This window comes from Cupressus sempervirens, chromosome 3 (assembly GCF_028749045.1).
Source record: "Cupressus sempervirens isolate cs-2001-9-10 chromosome 3, ASM2874904v1, whole genome shotgun sequence".
Taxonomy (NCBI): Eukaryota; Viridiplantae; Streptophyta; class Pinopsida; order Cupressales; family Cupressaceae; genus Cupressus; species Cupressus sempervirens.
Window position 1 is genome coordinate 204,348,236 of NC_143120.1, and position 21,095 is coordinate 204,369,330.

Below are 21,095 nucleotides of genomic sequence, written 5' to 3' on the forward strand. Positions count from 1 at the left end.
TATTTTGTTAAGTTTTATGGACCTAAAAGTTATATGTTGTTTATTTTTAACACAATTTTGGGCATAACTTGGGCATATGGAGTCAGATTTTGGACTTTGAATAGTCAACACAAATCTCTTGGAGAGCTCTACGCATTGGTTCAATTTGGTGCAAGTTTGACATGGTTTATTTTGTGGTATATTGATCTAAATAATTTATGATTTATATTAACTATGGTGGCATTGTGAGTATATGACATTGTATATTCTTTATATTTGTATTTTGATGACATTGTATTCTCAAGATGTATTATAGATTGGTCTCTTGTTGAAATAGTTATCAATATTTGGTTTAGATATGTATGATAAAGTCTACAAGTTATCTAGTGTTGTAAGTGGTCTATACTTATAGGTTACATTTTTTACATGGATATGGGTTGTCTTTACCCATTTATCTTTTTATTATTGATGCATATTCAGATTGGTGGCTTGAATTTGGGTTGTATATGCCATTAATCATATAATTTTTTGATTTCTCTTCATGTAGAGGGGATGAGATAATGTTACCAGGTAAAATTATGGTGGAGGATTGTGTTTGACTATTTTTCTAACAAGTTGGACACTTTAAGAGTTAGATTTTTGGTTCATGGATGTGATCATGGTGTTATGGGTTTGGTATGACATGATTGGATATACACGTACTTCATTGATGTTCATTAGTTTAGATTTTTTATTTGGTTATGGTGTTATATCTTCTTGGTTGAGGATCATGATTATTTTATTTCTTTTGAGGAGCTCATGATGTGTACTTTGAGTTCTTTGATGATTTGATGCCTCGATTATTCTTGTGGGTACAAGATGTTTTTTCATCATAATGTCATTGATAACTTGGATATACAGTTTAGTGGGAGCTTCTGATAGTGATGATGTGGTAGTGTAGGATTAGTTCTTAGTTTTTTTTATATCTTCTTGGTTTAGATATCTTGTTTTTACTACTGACACTTTGGTTGTGTGTGTGTGTGTAGAACTAGAGGATCTTCATGTAGGAGTTGGATATCGTAGGTGACTCAATACCACAATTGAGTGAAGTTTTTGGCATTGGCATATATTTATTGAGTGTTTGTAGATGTTGGAGGATGTCTTAGATCTTGTTGTTGCATAAGAGTCTTTGACATTTACATGGTGCACTTGTTGGTGGTGGTTATCTTCATGGTTTGTGGAGATATTTCCATCTTGAGGACTCAAGGGGTTCTTGGTAGAGGTGTTGTTTATGTTTTCATTTGACATGTTAGCCTTGGTATTAGGATAGTTTCATTATTATATCACAGTATACTCTTGATACACATTTAGAGTTTTGACATTTTATGGTATGTTCATATGGAGCATGGTATCTCTCTTGATTGAGATGATTAGATCATGTTGTCATGTTTATGTTCCCGAGGCCACGATTGGAACTTTGACATTGATTTTGGTTTAGTTTCTTAGTATTGAGTACATTGATCATTTGTCAGATACTTCATGATATTGCTATGATGCATTTCGAGTTAGCATGTATTGATTAGTTATGGGTTCTCATGGATACTTAGAGATGGTGATGATGTTGATTTCTCTTGTGATTAGAGATGTATTTTTTGGGACAGTTGATGGTTTCAACACAAATTCCAAGGGGCATTCACCTAGTATGGACTTGAGAGGAGATTGTTCTTATATTAGTCTTGGTTGGAGACTTGGATATCTTGATGAGCTTTCACATTTCCCACTCTTGGTTTACTTGGTGGTTTACTACTTGAGAGGCAACAAAGAATATGTCGACTTGGTTGTAGTTGTTTAGAATAATTCCTGTGAGGTCACTGTATTCCAGGGGAGATGTAATGAGGTTGAACCAAGTTCTAGATAGAAAGCTCTCAGAAAGAAGTTTCTAGATCCACAATTGCCAATTCTGTATCTTGAAATCCCTTAACATATTTTGTGTGTTGGCTATAAAGGGTTTTTTTCTTAGTCAACCCCTTACTTTGGTGATTTCCACCTCCATGAATAGCTATTAGGAAAGATGTTGTATGTGTATGTAGTGTACGTGTATCTTAGATTTGTAGGTCTAAAATGTAAATATGCTAGAATACTAAGAATCCACTCTGTGGGTGGAATCCTAGCATGTTAATAGCCCATTGTTTCTCTTAGGTGCATTAAGTTGATGCTTGTCCTTCATAGATATGGATCTTGAGTTATGATACATGAGTTAGTTCTAGAGGGTTCATTTGAGAGATGGTAAAAGCATTGGTTATTTCCTTGTGCATATGTTGTTATGTTGGTTGAGTTTGGGGGATGGTTTATATTGGGCATATTCCTTGGATTAGGAATGATCATTCCTTGGTTTAGGAATGACTTATGAGTTTGATCTTCTTGTGAGAGGCTTATATCCATGATTAGTTATATAGTATGGTCTATGTATTTTTGTGGCTTCTTGGTTGAGATTCTATGGAGATCTTATTTCGAACAATTTATATCTAGAGGCGTGTGTAGAAGGACATGATAAATGTTATGATTTGCATGGTTTATTTTGGGTAATGGTTATCTTCATGGATACTTGGTTTCACTTGCATTGAATTTGGGATTGGTTAGATCTTTTGATCACTGGTTTGTGTTCATGTATGTCATGTGAGAGATGAAATGGTTGTTCTTTATCTCTTTCCTTTGTTGGTTATGGAAAACTTGGGAGAGTGTTCAAGACTTGTTATGAGATTTATTCTTGTAGTTTATTGATTTATGTGTTGTTAATGTCCTTAATACTACATGGATTCACTACTATGAGACATTGCGAGTGGATTGGTTACATATTTGACATTATCTTTGCAGTGGAAGCTTCTTGGTGTATATGTGGTAGGTATTGCTCTTGTGGCTTGTGATTACAAGTTACATATTGGATTTGTTGATGCTGTGAGATTCACTTGATATACCTTTGGAGCTATGGATTTTGATAGCTAGAGATACATGTGATTACCTTTGGATCATGTGGTTGTGCTTAGCATTTTAGTTGGTGCTTTTTAAATTCTTATGTGATAGGTTGGGTGGCTTTATCTTTGGATGACTTCTATGTATGTCCAGTGGCATTGGTATAATAGGAGGTGTGATCATTCATGTTTAAGATGGTGGATACTTTGATTTTGTTATAGGTACCTAGATGGAGCACATGGTGTACTTTGATCTATGATGGTGGTTTTGTTGGGAGTGATTGTTTCCTTGTTCATTTATGTGGCTACAAATTGACCCTATGAGTAGACAAAAATAAAGAGAGAACTAGGTATAATCAATTTTGAACTGATGACTTTCACCATGTTAAGGTGACATTCTACCACTAAGTTGTATCCCTTTTCTATCCTTATCTAGGAGGGAAATTGTAAGAACTTCCAATTCCCAAAGAATTGAGAAATTCAACAAAACTATATCATGATTCCTCAGAGGTTATAACTTGTTCTAACACCATTTCAAAACAACAAGTGGGAGATTGTTGATATTTTTTGTGTCATTCATATTGCATAGTAGAGTATTATTTTATTTTATTATGTAATGTTGCACCTAGGAGAACCTAGATGGACGTACAACATGTAGAGATTCCCATGGAATATCCTTGATGAGTTGTATTGGAACATTGTGATAATATTTGATGTAATTATTTAATATTGGGGAAAAATAAATTAAATCCCCAATATTAAATGTGGGTCAATAGGTGTTAGGTAGCACATGATTTATGTAATACCACTTGGTGGTTTTGTGGGAGCTTGCTACTATAAAAGCAACCATAAAGGTAGTTGTTGATGAGCAAGATAAGGCACGATAGGTTAGTTAAGGGAGCATGACATGAGATGTGTAGATTCATGCTTGTTCACATGGATTGCTTGGTTGTGGCTATGGCTTTGAAGGTTTCCATGGTTGTATTACAATGATGTTTTGTTGAATAATACATGGTGATGGATGCTTTTGGAGGATGGGATTTTTCCCTCATGAGGGTTTCCCAAGATATATTATGTGCCACATTTTGTGGGTATGTTGTCTATTCTCTTGCATGTAGATTATAAGTATTTATTTGTTTTAGATTTATATGGCTTATGTGGAAACGATGATATTTTTGGTTGCAAGTTTCCTTACAACATCCCCCCTAATAATCCATTTTTAAAACCAGGTGTAGATTCATGAAATATTTTGCACAAACCACTAAACTTTCTCCCTTTCATTTCTTTAAATATGACCATAGATATTTGAGATGACTATCTTAAAACTCTCATAGGTGTCATTGACTCTCACATGCAATACGTTCTAGGATAAATTGACCAAACTAATGAAAAAACATTAACTATCAAAGCATAGAACTAAACACCTTACATAACTAGTTAAGTCAACCATCCCTCACACTTGAGAAAATTATCTATTATCATTGCTTTCGTGTCTTCACAATTTACTCAGTCTCCTATAAAAAAAATCTATTAAAATTATGAATCTCCACAAGAAATTTGATCAGTTGACCCTTTTTAGGGGACTTTAATCTCTCAATGCTCCATTTGATTATTCTCATGGTTTCTTTACAGAGTGATGTGCACCTTCATTATGATAAAACTTAGCTATGGGTGATTATATCAACTTTTGTACCTCTTGTAAGGTCATTACCATGCCTTTTCTTACCTTTGTCTTCCTACTCCTTTTCCTCCCCCAACCCATGTTTACTAAAGGGGTGAATAGGTTACGAATAATAGTCTCAAAATAATCTTTCTTCCCTTTGAAAGGAGAAATGGTCCAATGTTTTCTTCTAGCCACCTTATAAGTTTACTTCACTATTTCCTCCTCACTACCTTCTTCATTATGCAAGCTATCATTTCAATCACAAGTTTCTATCAATCCCATCTTGCTATCTTACTAGGTTTTAAGGGGCATTCTTATCCTCCTCACCACCCCAAGCACTTAATATTATTGTGTTGTTGAATTCACTTTTTCTTACTAGGAAATGTCCCTAACTAAAATTTGAGTTCAAACAGTTTCTAGGCTCCTTTCCTCCCACACCCATCTATTTAGATACTAGGGTCTAAGCAAGATCTTTTCACCTATGTTATGGTTTTTAGCTATGACCTATTTGCCATCAAGAAAAGTATTGAATATATAGACATTCATAATCCAATTCTCACATCTAAATCTCAAATAAAGAGGGTCAAATTAGCTTACTTCAATTCTATATTGACATTAATCCACACATATGTTACTATTTTTATAGACTATAAAATTGAAGTTATACACATATTGTGTAACATCATTAATTATCTTAAGCCTTATAAGACCATGGTTCTAATAAAAAATTATACATTTAAATCCAAAATCATCTTTCTTCACCATAAAATTGAAACCAGACATCCAAACTTCCAAGCACAAATGAGCACTCCCTCAAAAACCAAAAACTCCCTTTCAAATTATTAAAATATTTAATTTATTCTCCCTCTACCAAGTCATAATGTACCTAGTTCAAGGAAAACTAGTTAATGTCGTAGGTGTTTCCTTATATGAAATGCTTAACCCAAGTTGGAGGACAAATAATTGATAGTGTTGGATAAGAGTGGACGACCATTGAAATTATCTTGGTTGTTCAAATTATCACCTGTTCAGATATTATTTTTTAAGGGAAGCTTGGGTTGGCAGCTGTCGCCATCAATCTCCCCACCCAAAATATTTTGAAGCCAAAGTGTGAAAGGAGAAACATAAGCAATGTGCCTCCTCCTACCTCAATACACAACATTCTCACTATTCTTGTGCAACATGAGGCCAACAACAACGTGAGACCTGTGACAGTGGGTGAATCAAACACCCAACACACACATTTAAATTCTATCCATGGCAATCAATCATAGCAACTTCTATTTGAGCCAAATTCAACATCTATTGAAGTGTAGCCTGTGCCTCCACTCCCTCACTGTCTCCCCTACTCATAGTTAGACATCCTCAACAACCATGATCCCTTCCATCAAGACTCCAAATTTTTTACAAAATGATTGTTGTAGCTTTCACAGGTTGATCCATGTATTTTAATTATATGATGTTTATATCATATAAACATTGTGAGATGTTGTTCAAATATACAATGCAACAGTTAAGCCAGTCGCTAGAATTTTGAGTTATAAATCACAAGAGTGGAAAAAAGAGCAGGTGGAGGACATGTAAAAGTGGCTCAAATGCCATTAAGAAGGAATGGATAGCACATCTGCCATCACAACATTGACTGGACAATTTCATTATTTTTTAAAATAAAAATCTATATGTACACATTCTCGATCGTTAATCACAATTTCCCTCTGTAATAGAGAGTCTGACAACATTTATATGGAATTAAAAGAGGTAAGCAGTTAGTGAGGTGGTGGTTGTAACAAAATAAGAAGAGACTTATAAGAAAATTGTGGTTTGATTTACTTATTGAAGAGGGGAAATATAATTATACAAATGGATAGTTACAATGTTAAGTAGTATTATTTACATAATAATCTACTAAAAGATATATATTATTAGAATGTTAAAAATTATAATTATAGGTTCATAATATTTATAAAAGATATAACTATTTTGATTATATATATTAGGAGTATAAAATTTAAAATGATCTTTTATTCTAAATTTCATGGTTAATAGTAACTATTATGGCATTGTTAATAATTTTAATAATCTTATTGGATAACTACCAAATTATCACAAACAAATATATTGTATAAAGCTTGACTCACACTCCTTAGAAATATAGAATTGATTAAACTAAGATATAATATAACTTGGGCATATTTAATTGTAATGAAGATTACAAAAATTATTGGGGTCTCTTGGAGAGATTAGGTGTAAGGAGAGGTAAGATAAGATATTTGGAGAAATAAGGAATTGTTGGAATGATAAGGGTTGTATATAGAGTGATAAGGAGAGTTGGGAAGATTAGGGGTAACGATAGATGGTGGGAGACATAAGGAGACTTGAAGTGCTAGAGTAATAAGGGGAGTGTGGAGTGATAAGATGTTTGGATCACATGAGCTTAAAGTGCATGTACATACATTATTTTGTCAATGTTTCTGACATTAAATTTCCTCTAACTATAGCCTATCCGGTACACCATGTTTAATACAAAATCCTCTAAGAAATTGAGTACTTTTTAAAGTTAGGGACATATGAAAATATTTCTCTCTCTTCTTTGATTTTCAAACCTAATATCAACAAATCAAAGTAGAGATAAAGATCTGAAGGACGGATTCCCCACCATGGAACTTAAGGATATATGTAGCTTGTTATGTAAGGGTTTGATTTTCCACGCAAATATCCTCTATATTTAGGAGACTCTCTTCTCATCATCACATTTGGTGACTCTTTTATCTATCCATTCCTTCAAGGACTACTTCAAATGTTGTTACCCATACCCCTTATTGTTGCTTCTTCTATTGTAGTTTATATGAATATTTAATTCCTTCATTTCATTTTCATTTAGCTTTGAATTTCTAAATACTCAATATTGGGAAGTTTTGGGCACCTATTTTGAAGGTTTTGAAGGAAAAATATGATTGCAAGAATGGTGAGCATGTTTTTTGCGTATGTAGTTAGTCACAATACCATTGACAAATGCATCATTTGTAGGCACAAAAGAAGATGTGGGTCTTGTTTTAGTGGCTTGCACATGCGCTTCCTTATATGTAGTTACAACTCATTAAAAATATTTATGGTGTGTTCTATTGATTGAGATAGAGAAGGGGAAAGAATATGAGACGAGGTAAGGAGATAGTGATAGAGAGGAAGACAAATATAGATTTAGATGGATATGTAGGAAGGGATGTGTAGAGAAGAGTAAGGGATGGAAAGAGATAAGAGGGGAAAATTATAGATATAAATGGTAGAGACAACTATATTTAGAGGAAACATAAGGAAAGAGTGAGAGAAGGATGAATAGAAAAATTAAGATTAAAAAAAAAAAAAAATTACAAAGAGAGAGAGAGAGAGGAATGATGTATAGGAAGGGGTTGATGGAGAGAGAGAGAGGGGAATGATGTATAAGAAGGGGTTGATGGAGAGAGATTGATAGATAGAGAGGGGAAGATATGTCTAAATATGGAGGGGTGTGGAAGATAGAGGTAGAGATAAATAGAGAGTGGAATGATGGTAAAAGAAGATAAAGAGATACAATAGATTTTGAGATAAAGATAGAAGGAGAAATAGATTTCTAGAGATATATTTAATTGAGGGGCCAAGAAAGAGAGAGGGAGAAAAATAGTTAATTGAACTTCCATACCTCTATAGTGTACCTATTGCACACTAAAGTACAATCACTAGTTGCTAGGAAGTCAATGTCTAGCCAGAATCGGTCCATGCTAGTTTTCACGAATGGATATGGGATAACATATATGCACCACTCCCAAGTACAAAATAGTGGAAGTCTTTTATACTTCTATTGAATAATAGTACATAATTGTTGCCCGTAGACAGCAACCAAGTTTTCATCTTATCCGTTGATGGCCCGATCATAATAAACTTCGATATTAACATTAAGAACCAAAATTAATTTGCATTGAATTTCTTATCAATTCCCCGTACTCGTTATTTAGCCCAGCTTCTTCAGGGATTTAACCGATACCTGGGGTGTATTTCGCTGCACATACCCAACTCTTGGCTCATTTGCTTCTGCTTGAAAATTGATTGTTTATGCTCTCCGACTTGATATTGGAAATGGTAGAGGTGTCGAATATCTCTGGCCATGCGAGGGCTTTAACTACGTATTGAAAATCGGATTATGACAGTAAGGTTGACCGTTGAATTTTCGCCCGGTGCAAATTAGATATATTATGATCTATTTTTCTTCCAATTAAAATACGATTTCATTTGAAACAAATTCGTAATCGACAAGTCCGATACTTTTCTCGTCTTAAAATGCAAGGGAAGTTCCCCAGAGCGTACCTGTCAAACACCAACCAAAAATGAAATTAATATTTCAGGGTTTACTCAAAACGGGTGGAATATGATCTATCTCTTAAAATGGCGGGCTGGCTCTCTTCAAAGCTCAAAGTTGCCGAGGATTTCCTTCAACAGGTAATAGATCAGATCAGATCAGATCTACTTATTTCATAATGATAAGCAACCTTTTCTTTTAAATTTTAAACATCAATACCCACCGTGCAAAAACCATTATCGACTATGATCTAGGTTACAATTGCAATTATGCGATTTTATACAATTATTCGAATTTCGACGCATTGCATTCAATGAATGTGTATGCTTCATTCAACTTAACCAGCCAGTCCAAGGCAAGTGAAAGTGAGAATCAATTATGAATGAGGTCAATTTTGAGGCTTTGCATGCTTCTTTTTAAACTCGAACAACCTGTCCACGGCGAGTGAAAACCAGATTCGATTATGAATTAGGTTTGTTTAGAATTGCCCAAAAATTTAAACACAGTCGGAATTTAATTTGACCTTGATCCGTGTCTCCTTCAAAAAATAAGAATTCTTAAATAGTCTCCTTTTCAACAATTGCGAGGGATTATCTTTGTCTTAGATGTTACGAACCAGCGGTTTTTCCAAGTTATGTACCTCCATTGCAGTGACTTACCTAATATGTCTTATGGCTACTTCAATGTGGGTTTTGTTCAGGAAATCCTGTTGTTTTTCCACTTGAGCTATTCCCAATTGTCAGCTGCTTCATTTAAGAATTATCTGTTTAGTTACTAAACAGTGTTCAACTTGTCATTTTGGCTAAACTTTTAGAAATTTTCCCAGAAATGCTTTTACTCCCATGTTTATTATATATGTACGGTATTGTGACTTTTGCTGAACTTAAAAGAGTTGTGGCACAACATGACAGATTGATCAACAAGCTGCAGAATCCCTGGGCAAGCAAGAAAAACCTGGATTTCATGATTTAAGTGGTTCTGCATCTGAAGACCAACGGTTTAAACCAAAAGGGTCACATGAGAGCCTTGAATTTTCAAAAAACAATAGTTCAGTGATAAATGCTGAGACAGACAAACCTTCACAGGCCAAATATCTACAAGGTGTCAAGAAATCCAGAACATCAATTACCCCCATTCGGCAGCAGGCACTGGCATCGGTTAAGTCCTCTAGCATTAGGACAAGGGTTGCAAAGCCTTTGCCAGATGACTGGACGGAACTTTTGGCATCTCCCGAACTTTCTACACGTGGGAACAATGATGGAACCTCAAGTAAAGATGCATACAGTAACAGTAATGGTATTTCAAATGGGTCACACTTCTCTACTTCTTCCAAGCATACTTCATCCAATTCTAAGCTTGTGAGAACTTCTCATCAGTCAGATGCCTCTTCTTCATCTATTAGATCTCAAGATTCCAAGAAAAATGTGACTCGTGATGGTAAATTGAGACAGCATTCAGAATTAGATTACAGAAACAAAACAGATCATCCACAAGGTGAAACAAGTCTCAAACATAACAATGAGGAGGACCCAATTCTTGATAGTAGCTCTTCCACTCCACCAAATGGATATGATTCTTCTTCATTTGAAGTTTCTGCAAATAGGTGGAATGGAAGACACAAAGTACACAGGAAATCTTATGAGAATTTAGAATCTAATCGAGATGCTAAGGGAAGTAATGAAGTGCTCTCTACTTTTAGCAGCAGCATTTCTGCTTCAGATGTGGAGGATCATGGCTTGAGAAGAGTGCAATCTTTAGAGAACTCTAGGGAATCTTCTTCAGAACTTGCTTCTGATTGTTATGATAAGAATTCAGATATGTTTTCCTATAATCAAAATAGATGCTTTGAACAGAAAGATGCAGAGTTAATTGGAATTGATGAGAATGATACACTCAAGGGAAAGAGTGACGAGTCCCCTCCATCACCCGAGGAAACTAAGACAGATGTGGCTAGCTTGGTGAGAGATGGTAAGTATGATCAATATCAGCATGATACCAAATCGGATGGAGTTAACACAGATGCTTCAGAGGTGCAAATTGATGACGTGCAAAGTCCCCATAAGCAAATGCAAGAAATGCCTACTGTTAAACTAGATGGTGTCCATTATAGTTCATCAGAAAGCGATGAGAGGTCAGAGACAGAGACAGACTCAGCTTCAGCATCTGATTCAGAGGGTGATGAAATTGAAAGGCACAGGCAATCACAGATGAAAAAAAAGGCAGCACAAGAAGCTGCAGAGGCAGCAGCTCTTGAGGCTGCTAAAGCTGCTATAAAAGAGAGAGAAGAGTTTGTGATGAGACTGGAAAGGGAGAAGGAAAAACTGGAGCAAATATTGGCTGAACGTGAAGAAAAGCAGGCTAGAGAAGTTAGTTCTCTTCATCCTTCTTTTTGATAGTATCTCATTGCTTTGATAAAAAGAGCTGTTTATTAAAGTTCATCAGTTATTTTTACGAACATATGTACTTATGAGAACCTTTTGTTGGGGAGAGATTAAAAAGAAATACTTTTTTCCTTCTGCTGATTGGTGTGCTATGAAGAATCTTGATTTATTTTATCCATTTGTTTCTGCTGCATATATGGACAAGGATGTTGTATGCAAGGCACCTTTTATTTTGCTGTTTTGTATAGCTTTTACCTTTTTGATAGGTAGTGGGTGTATAAGTCTTTTCTTTGACATTAGGTCAGGGCATTCTTAAGTTCGAACTATCTTTTGAAGTGCTTTATCATATATATTGTTATTTTTGTTCAGTTCTGAAAATATTTTAAATCAAAGCAACACATATAGATAAGATAGCATGGGTTTCTACTGGCACCCCACCCTTCATGTTTATAGAGTCAAACCACACCTCACTACACTACTAGCCTTAGACTCCTCAGGTGCAATCTGTAATGCCCCGCCCAGAGATCCTTGGAATTAAGGATAAACATAAGTCAATATTTTTCTTTAAAGGATAAGATGCAACAAGCAAGCACCCCACAAAGATTGCAATGGGTAACTAACACAAAACCAACATCCCCAAAGATCTCCAAACGTTCATAACTTACTAATGTGTTCTTTTAAAGTCCAAATCCAAAGTTCCCAAGTGTTTAGTCTGTACAAGTCAATTTTCCAATTACAATGTAAGCAAGAAGAGGAAACACAAAGAACAATCACCAGAAGGCATAGATATCCGAACTGTTATAGATTAGGAAGGTGTAATGCCGAAAAGGGTATTTGAAACACTAGTTTCCACATTCGGAAAGTGTCGGGAAGTACCCACTGTTTCTGTACGAAACTTCACATCAGAGGGGTCTTATACAAGGGTTCCCATTGTGCCATACGAGTAAATTCAAGTCCTATACGAGATTTCACATCAGAAGTGTTTCCTCGTACAGGATTTCAGAGGCAGCACAAAAATTGCCTTCATTCCGGAGGCCATACCTTTTGTGTCTGGACTCCAATTGACTTTGTTCAAAATGTGTTGGAAAGCTCTCGACGAGCTCTTTAACATGAAGGAGATAAAACTCCCCTAGGCTATGCACATAATTAATGCCATGCAAAGGAATACAACCTAGGTAAAACAGGTAATCCTAGTCACCAAGATATGCAACAGGAAGGTTCCCTGAACAATAAATGAACATACAACATGAAATGAAAGCGAACTCCACACCAGGGAGTACCAGATCCACACATAAAGACATTAATAAGAAACCATAACTCTAACATATGAACCAGTAAGATCCACACTACATTAATCCATAATAATCATTGATACAATAATGTAAGCATAAGCAACATGGCAAGGAAGGGAAAGATGCAAGCGAGATACAACCAAACTAAATTATCCATGCTCATTTCCTCCCAACCTTAATGGCATCATGAGACCTCAAGGATCCTAACCATACCCCCAAGCAAGGGGTTTCATTTCACCAAAAAGGTTATTGGGACTACACCCTCTTTTTATGAAAATACAGCTCGATGTGGATAGAGATCCTGCAACCATGGCAGTTTAACTTTTTTTGTTTTAATATGGAAGGAATTTATGTATAATTGTAGTATCAACAAATTTTGAGCACAAAAATTGTTGTTCTGTTTCAAGTTCGTTTTTTGATACTGATTGCTTCAAAGACTGTTGTTCAAATGAATGGTCACGTTTTTGTATATATAGGCTTTTTGCGAGGCTAAAAAGGGGATATCAAGGAAGGAGGAAAATGATAGGATATAGCTATGTAGAAAAAATCCTGGGATATAGCTTGTTTTTTGTTACTAAGATATATCAAGCTTTGGGCCATTTTGTTTTGGCATCTATAAAACCTGAATACATATTTCAAAACTGTGCATTTGTTATATTCTTTCTGGACTGTAAATTAACCTTTGAGTTTTGACAGTTGATCTAATGATGTTTCTCTGTTTAAATTTGTTATAAATGTGTTTACCTTGGGAACTTTGGGTTCTGAAGTACTTATTCTTTTGGGATTAAATTGTCACATCTTTTTCTATTTCATGTGCTGTATTAATGGAATGAAATTTGTGTCATATCTTTCCTTTTTCCCTGTTTGCACAATCCAATTCACATCTGAAGCATGTTTATGCTCATGCTAGTTAATTTTTTCTGCCATCTGCTTAAAAGCAAATACCCAAAAACCCCAATTACATCATAGGAGGTGTTCCTCAAAAACTCAATGGTGATTTCTTCAACTGAATGTCTTTAGTTTTGAGCATAAGAAGCTCTTTAGAGATTATTTCTTAGTTGCCGATTCGTGACACGAATCCGATTCGGGCACGTGAATCGGATCCGTGGATTCGGAATTTTTTTTTTTTCCAATTATGATTCGTGGAGGATTCGTGCATATATATATATATACACACTAAAAAAAAGAGAAATATACATAATTCTAAAACTAAATCATTTCATAGTATGAATCTATGATTCTAGTATGCATCTATGAATCTAGTATACTTGATCAATGACATTGATAATTAATCTATTTTCACGATTATAAAGAAAATCAACACATTCACATTGAATTACTGAAAGTGAAAGTTTGTAACATTCAAAATATAGATCATTAAACTTAAAGTTTATAACATGATTTACTCATAAAAGAGTCAAGAGTCAACACTAAAGTTTTTATTTAATCATCAAATGGATTTTCAAGAAAATCCGCATCAGAGGGGTATTGGTGAGTTGCAAGAGCTGCATTTGTATCAGTAGAGGAACCCAAACCACTAGTAGTAGAGGGGATTGTTAACTCATAATCCTCCTCCTCATCATCCACATCAATCAAAGTGGATCTAGCAAGATCCCGGATGGTCATATCTAAATCAGGAGTCTCGGGTGCTACATCCCAAAGCTTTTTGAGCCCCTTCTTGTACTTAGGATCCTTCCGTGACAACAAGCGCAAATTGTTGTGAATGAACACAAGGTCTTCTGATTTTTTTTGGAGCCAACCGGTTGCGTTTGACTGAGTGGATAAAGGAGTAAGTACTCCAATTCCGCTTAGCTGCAGAAGAGCTGGCAACCTAAAGAGAAATTAAAAATTATCAATACAACAATCAAGATAAATAAATTAAATAATAAATTCAAGGAATTGAGAATGTTAAGCTTAATTTTACAAACTTACTTGGGATGGGACCTTTATGGCAAGAGGTTGAAGGTACGCGAAGGCTTGCCCATGAAGGTACCACCATTTGATGGCACCCATCCTGCTTTGGTCTGCTATGGCAATAGGGTGGAAATCCTCACTTGAGTTGAAAGCAGCAAATTCACTCCTCACAATTGCCCCAATCTCTGGATCTTGGAATATCTTAGCTAGTGCCCTCTTATACCCATCTGCAACCTCTGCATCTCTAAATGGTGGCACTCTACCTGGAATGCGAAGTACATCTGCACTATAGTACCTGGGGATAATAGAAGACAATTGAACACTATCAAATATCAATAGCACAAACATTGGATTATCAAATAAGCACAAACATTTGATAAGAACTACAGTACCTCGGGGATAGAGCATATGCAAGGAGGTGCAAAGGTGTGGTCATCTTGTTCCATTGATGATGAACAATTTTTTCCACCTTCTTGTAAAGGGTGTCCTCAGGATCATTCTCCCTCCTCTGTATGACCTAATATATGAAATATGAATAATAATTATAATTAGTGAATATGTCAATTTAAACTTTAGAATCTAGATATCTCTCAAATAAAAAATTGTTGTAATAGAGCGTAAAACTTACCATTTTAATTTTTTCCAGCATACTATCCATGGAATCATAAATATCCCCAAGGCATGGCTCATCACTATCTGCGAAGCGAAGCATTGCCATTATTGGATTGGTGATTTCCAACACATAACTCACAAGACCCTACCAATCCTCATCTAGTATCATTCTTCTCACATTTAAAGCCCTTGCTGTATTGGAATTCTTCCAAACGCCCCATTGGGGGCTAATGACCATATGCTTCAATGCTTCTTTTACCTTCACAAGTCGTCTCAAGACGATTGTGTGAGAGGCAAAGCGGGTTTCAGCAACCTAAGAGCATGTTAAACTCAAGTTAGTAAAACATTTAAAAATTAAAACATGTTAATGTAAACAACAACAAAAATTAATAATTGTGGAATCCAATAATATTCAATTATATATTAAATATAAAAATTTACCTTCAATAACTCCAAGTCCGAGAAACTCCTAAAAATTGCTTGTGACATGTGGTGATTTGTCACAAACATTTGAATCTCTTCAGCTTCCTCATATATCCTTTTCACCCAATCTATTTCGGTGCCAATTGCTTTCATCACTAAATTGAGAGAGTGGACGGTGCATGGTGGCCAAAAGATATGATCATATCTAGACTCTACAATTATCCCTGCAGCCCTGCAAACTTTTGCATTGTCCGTGACTACTTGGACAACATTATCAGGACCCACTGACTCTATGGCATCAATGAGAATGCGTGAAATAAATTCTGCATCTTTCACTTGCCCTTCACAATCAACTGCCTTCAAGAACATTGCCCCCTTAGGGCATACAGCAATAACATTGATCAATGGACGGTTTCTACAATCTTTCCACCCATTCGAAATAATAGACACACCCGATTGAACCCAAAAATCTCTTATTGGTTGAAGTTGAGCCTCTACATTTTCCCTCTCATCATGTAATATGGTAGTGCACAACTTCTCATAACCAGGCGGTTTGTAACCATGGGGTGCATCATTTATTGCTTCCACCATCTCCCTAAAATAAGGTGATCTAGCAAAATTAAATGAAACACCATTTGCAATTAAACAACGTCCAACTTTGTGATCAGCAATGTCTCTCTTTTCAATTTGGAATGCCCTATCTAGTGGGCCTCTCTTGCGGGTGAGTGGAGATGGGTCTTCATCTTCATCATTTGTAGTTGGCATAGGCAAAAAAGGATGTGTTCTTGTGTTTGTTTGATTGGATGATGGTGTTGGTATATTTGTTTTTTTTGAAGCACCATGTTTTGCTTTTGCAACTGCTCTATCACCATCCTCTTGCTCTTTTGCTAACGCTGCTATTTGTGCAGCTGGTAATCCCTTCTTATCACTACCTTGACACATGTGAATTCCTTCACCCGCAGGGCCCAAAAAATGTAGTTTCACTCGAGAATAGGAGCTTCTATGTTGTATGTTGCAAAAATTACATTTCCATATGTATGCCCCACCCCCAGGACATTGTGCAACTCTTGTTGTGTGTCTCCATAAAGGAGACCCCTTATCAATTTTGAAGCTTGGTGATGCAGCCCCACCCCCACCCACTAAGCCTTGACTACTCATTGTTCTATTCTTGCAATCTAGAAAAAAAAAGTGAAAGAAAACCATTCTTCACACTTGCACAAAAACTTGAAAATTTGGAAAACTAAAAATAAATCAATAATCTTATGAAAGAACTCAAGAATATGGTTGAAATGCATACCTTAAACACTTCTTGCAAGGTATTTGAAGCTCCACAACCGTTCTCCTTCGAATCCAAGCACTTTACTTCAAACTAGCAAGTATGAGAGAGCAAAATAGAGAGCAAATGAACTTGCATTGTGATTTAGAGGGTCATTTTTAGGGTTTAGGGCCTTTAGGGAAAAAAAAAAACATAAAAAAATTGAAATTGGGCCCACGTTTTTGCTTCCTTACTATGTTATTGCTGCGGATTCACGCGGATCCGCGCGTGGATCCTCGAGGATCCGGGTAGGATTCGTAATCCTGCCCGGATCCGCTCGGATCCATACGTGGATCCGGATCCGAATTGGACCCGAGTCCGGATCCGACCATTTTCAGGCGAATCCAGTAACTAAGGATTATTTTAGAAAGGCAAATTTTACAACCAACAGATTTTTGGCGATTTTGTTGGGGATCGAAAGACTAGTACTTTCCTGTTTCAGATATGATTTTGTGTCATTTTATCTTTCCATATTCCCTGTTCGCAAAATCCAATTTTCACCTGAATCATGTTCATGCTCATATGTAAATTAATCTTTTCTGCTTTTTGGTTAAAAGCAGACACCCAAAAACCCTAGTTGCATCATAGGAGGGAGCTGTGCTAGAGGAGGTGTTCCTTAAAAATTCAATGGCGAGTTCTCCAACTGTCGATCTATCAATTTGTCTTTAGTTTTGGGCATAACGAGTTCTTTAGAGATTATTTTAGAAAGGCAAATTTTAAAACCAACAGATAATTGAAGACTTTGCTGGGGACCGAAAGACCGGCACTTTCCTGTTCCAGATATGAAATGGTGCCTTCCCAGAAATGAAGGCTGGTGACTCTGTTCAAATTAAAGACCTTAGAGAAATGGTTCGGCATTGTGCCAAGCTAGAAAATTAATCCCAATCTAGAAGATGACCTATGCCCACCTTCCAAGAAATATTAGCTGAAGATGATAAAGTTTTCCATTCATTTTTGAGTGCCTCTGAAGTATCTTTGAACTTGAGAGGAAGAAATTATGTCCATCTAACCACAAATTTGCATTGTTGTTGAGAAGCATGCATGATAAATACTATTTACTCAAGAACCTGGAACAAAAGGTTCAGCAGTTGCAAACCTTATTAGAAAAATTAAGGTCGTTGAAGGGGAATACAGGAATTGAAGAATTGGTTTCTTATAATTTATCTATTCCTGGTGAATGAAATTCTGTTCATAAATTTACTGAGCTTAATGAGTCATCAATGCTATGGAATGATGATAGTCAACAGCAAGAAGGAACATTGCACCTAGCTGAAGATAAAGAGCCAAAACCCTTCTTGACATGCATGCAAATAGGAAGAGAATTGAACAGCATTTAAAGAGAGGCATTGCCAGAGGAACGCAAGGGTGTATTTATCCCAAATTGGTGTCTAAATGGTTCAGATGGTCGCTTTTGGTGTGGAATGTAGACAAAAATGGCCGCATCACTAAGTGGGAATTGATGCATTCATCAGTGACTTCGCTAATGAAAAGGAAGGTGCGAATCGTATAATGTCTGTACTCTGGCTTTCTTCTGATTTTGAAACCTTCACTTTTGAGATTAAGAAGAGGGATCAAGAAGGGGACAATATCCTAATAAGGCTGCTAAGAACCTTTTAAACCATGACCTAGAAGTGGAAGTTTTTGTTTTTGATGACACTGATTTGTTCAAAGGGGAATTCAATATCTAATGATTGTAAAAGAAGTCAATCAGTTGAAGTCCATGATACGACTTGAACCCTTATCATTCAGATTTTTTGACCAAGAAGGAAGAAAAAGGGGGGCACAAGAGGAGGTGATGAGTTAGTTTACTCCTAGGAACCTTTTCCTTCGAAAGGAAGTTGTACAAATTCAAAGAGGCCCATTTCTTGGATCCTATGGTGATGGCTTGAGTAATAAAAATAAAGACAAAGGATTTGATGATCCTATCTATATAAGAAGAGAGTATCTTTTAGCAATCAAATTCGACCCCATGATTGTGCAATACCGCATTCTAGAATTACAATCAACAATCATGAGTATAAAGACTTATTTATCTTGCCTATTGAAAGAGGTATGCTTGTTCCTTGATATTCCTTTCCTATGGTTTGATAAATTTGATAATGTTGAACCAAGACCACTTTATCAAGGCCATACACAAGTCAAGAAGGTAGCCTATTGCGACTCAAAGGTTTTTGCCAATCTTTACATCTGCACAAACAAAATTACAAAAATGATTATCTTGTTTTGTACATTGGCAATTTGTTTAGTATACAAGGATTGCCATAGACAAAGTTGGCATACTATTGAATACAAGTCATAGCTGGTAGGAAATGCTAGTTTACTTTTTTTAGTAATGCAAAAATGTATCGATTATACCCATTATAGACAACTCAAAGAACATAACCAATTACTTTGTTACTCTTAGCCTTTCCTCTTTGTTAATGAGTTTTACAAGTCTTCTGGAATTTTTTAATAATAAATCCCTCACTTGAATATGCATGTCTATGTGTGTGTTTGTCTATATATTTATATGAGGCTTTGTTTTGGTTCCTTTGGATTTTATCCCTCTTACTAAAGTAATTTTATACTTTTTATTGGTTTTATGCTTTTTTCTTGGAATTTATTGGTTTTATATATTTTTTTGTTCCTTTTTTAGTTTTCAACCTTTGTTTGTTTATTTCTTTTTTTGTTTTGTTTACCCTTTAGTTCCTTCCCTCTCTTTTATTGTACTTGAATCTTCCTCCCCTGCTTCTATTTAATCTCAAGTTTGTAGCTACCTTCTGAGTTCTTCTCTCGATCTTCTTTCATCCTGATGATAGATCATGTAGTATAATTAGAAATATTATTGATGTTAAAAACACCACACACAATAGAAACCAAAAGTACATAGGAACTAATAAGCATGACATAGGCATGTCTTCATTAAGTCATGGTCATGTTTATATATAAAGAAGATTATAATTCCTATTCAATTACCCATGCTCACAAAGGTTCTATAATGTCTATGATGAATGCTTTTTTATGATTGTTATCATACAAATATTAGAAATTTCCATATAGTTTTGAAAAATGATTTTTAATTTAAATAGGCATCTCTTGTAGTGCCCTAAAAAATTCCAAAAAAATCTTGTTCTGGGAACACATCCGACATCCCTTGCCATCGTTGTCTTGGAAACTTGGGGGAGCACAATTTGTTTCTTGCCACTAAATAGTGTTCATGCAAGATTTTCTAGCTTTGATTGCTCCCATATCCATAAAAAATATAAGCCCGTCAAAACCTACAACAAGAGAGGCAAAGAGCCAAAGCCACATTTCCAAAGAATGGACTCTACACTATATACTAATACCTTGAGAAACACAAACATTCAGCCACTATACCCCACATGCTAAGTTACAACATTCAGCAAATATGAAGCATAAAGTTCAGATTTTTCAAAATTTCAAATATTTATTAAAAAATGATAGTTCACCATTTAATTCGTTTGAAAAAATGGGCAGTTTTTTCATCAGAGTAAACATGTAAAAAATGTTTTCCAAATTTCTGCCCATTATTTTCTACAACAGCTGTTCTCAGGCCCCTTGTACACACAGATTTCTTGAAGTTGATGGCAATTTCTGGGTGATTTACTTACAAATTTGCTTCATTTGGTAATTTGAGTGTTGAGTGGCTGAGTTAGAGAGAAATCTTTGGCGGATTGTGGTTTCTTTGGCAACCTGAATGTTGAGCATGTTTTGGAAAGGTCAATTCCAAAGGCTAAATGTAATCCTTGCTACTCCTATTGCATAATTACCTCTTCCCAAATGAGGCTGAATCTCTTCTTCTCTACCTCTGTGGAGTGCCCAAGCTCTGTTATGTCATGAAGCTCTGGGCTATTAATTGTGATTTTTATATGACTTCTATAGTTCATTTCGTATTATATTAATATATATGTATTAACGGTTGTGTAATCTATAAATCAAATATTTTAAATCTTATATTAAATTTGTAATAATAGAAAGATACAAATTTTAAAAATTTATAGATTTTCATTTCAATTAATTATGTATATAATTATATTATTATTTTAAAAAGTGTTAAATTAAGAAGTAAATATTACTACAATTGTTTTGTAAGCTGACTTTTAAGTGTATTTAATAATAGGCTTAAATTAATATTCCTAAACTTTTTAAAATATTTAATTTAATTATTAAAATGAAATATTCTTATATAAATATTAAAGTTAATATCATTTAACTTCAATAATTTTTATCATGATTTA

The 21,095-nt window shown here is 35.2% G+C and overlaps 2 protein-coding genes across 2 annotated transcripts in view; one reads left to right on the plus strand and one right to left on the minus strand.

Annotated features, from left to right (window-relative positions):
* Window positions 1–8,539: 8,539 nt before the first annotated feature.
* GC2 (golgin Putative 2) overlaps window positions 8,540–21,095 on the plus strand; it is a 117,261-nt gene continuing 104,705 nt past the window's right edge. The window contains exons 1-2 of the mRNA XM_089819040.1: window positions 8,540–9,060; window positions 9,832–11,286. Coding sequence (XP_089675166.1) covers window positions 9,007–9,060; window positions 9,832–11,286 — 1,509 coding nt within the window. The 5' untranslated portion in view covers window positions 8,540–9,006. The remainder of the gene's footprint in view (window positions 9,061–9,831; window positions 11,287–21,095) is intronic.
* LOC149565531 (uncharacterized) lies at window positions 15,265–16,676 on the minus strand. Its single transcript, XM_089823349.1, has 2 exons — window positions 15,561–16,676; window positions 15,265–15,432 (listed from the first exon to the last, which is right to left on the minus strand). Exons 1-2 carry the CDS (start codon window positions 16,482–16,484, stop codon window positions 15,265–15,267), a joined length of 1,092 nt encoding a protein of 363 aa, XP_089679475.1. The 5' UTR covers window positions 16,485–16,676.

Bases quoted from the DNA above. Each gene is read 5' to 3' on its own strand.
- LOC149565531 (XM_089823349.1), bottom strand. From the start codon at position 16,484: ATGTGTCAAGGTAGTGATAAGAAGGGATTACCAGCTGCACAAATAGCA. The intron at 15,433-15,560 runs GTAAATTTTTAT...ACATGCTCTTAG, and splicing joins CGGACTTGGAGTTATTGAAG to GTTGCTGAAACCCGCTTTGC.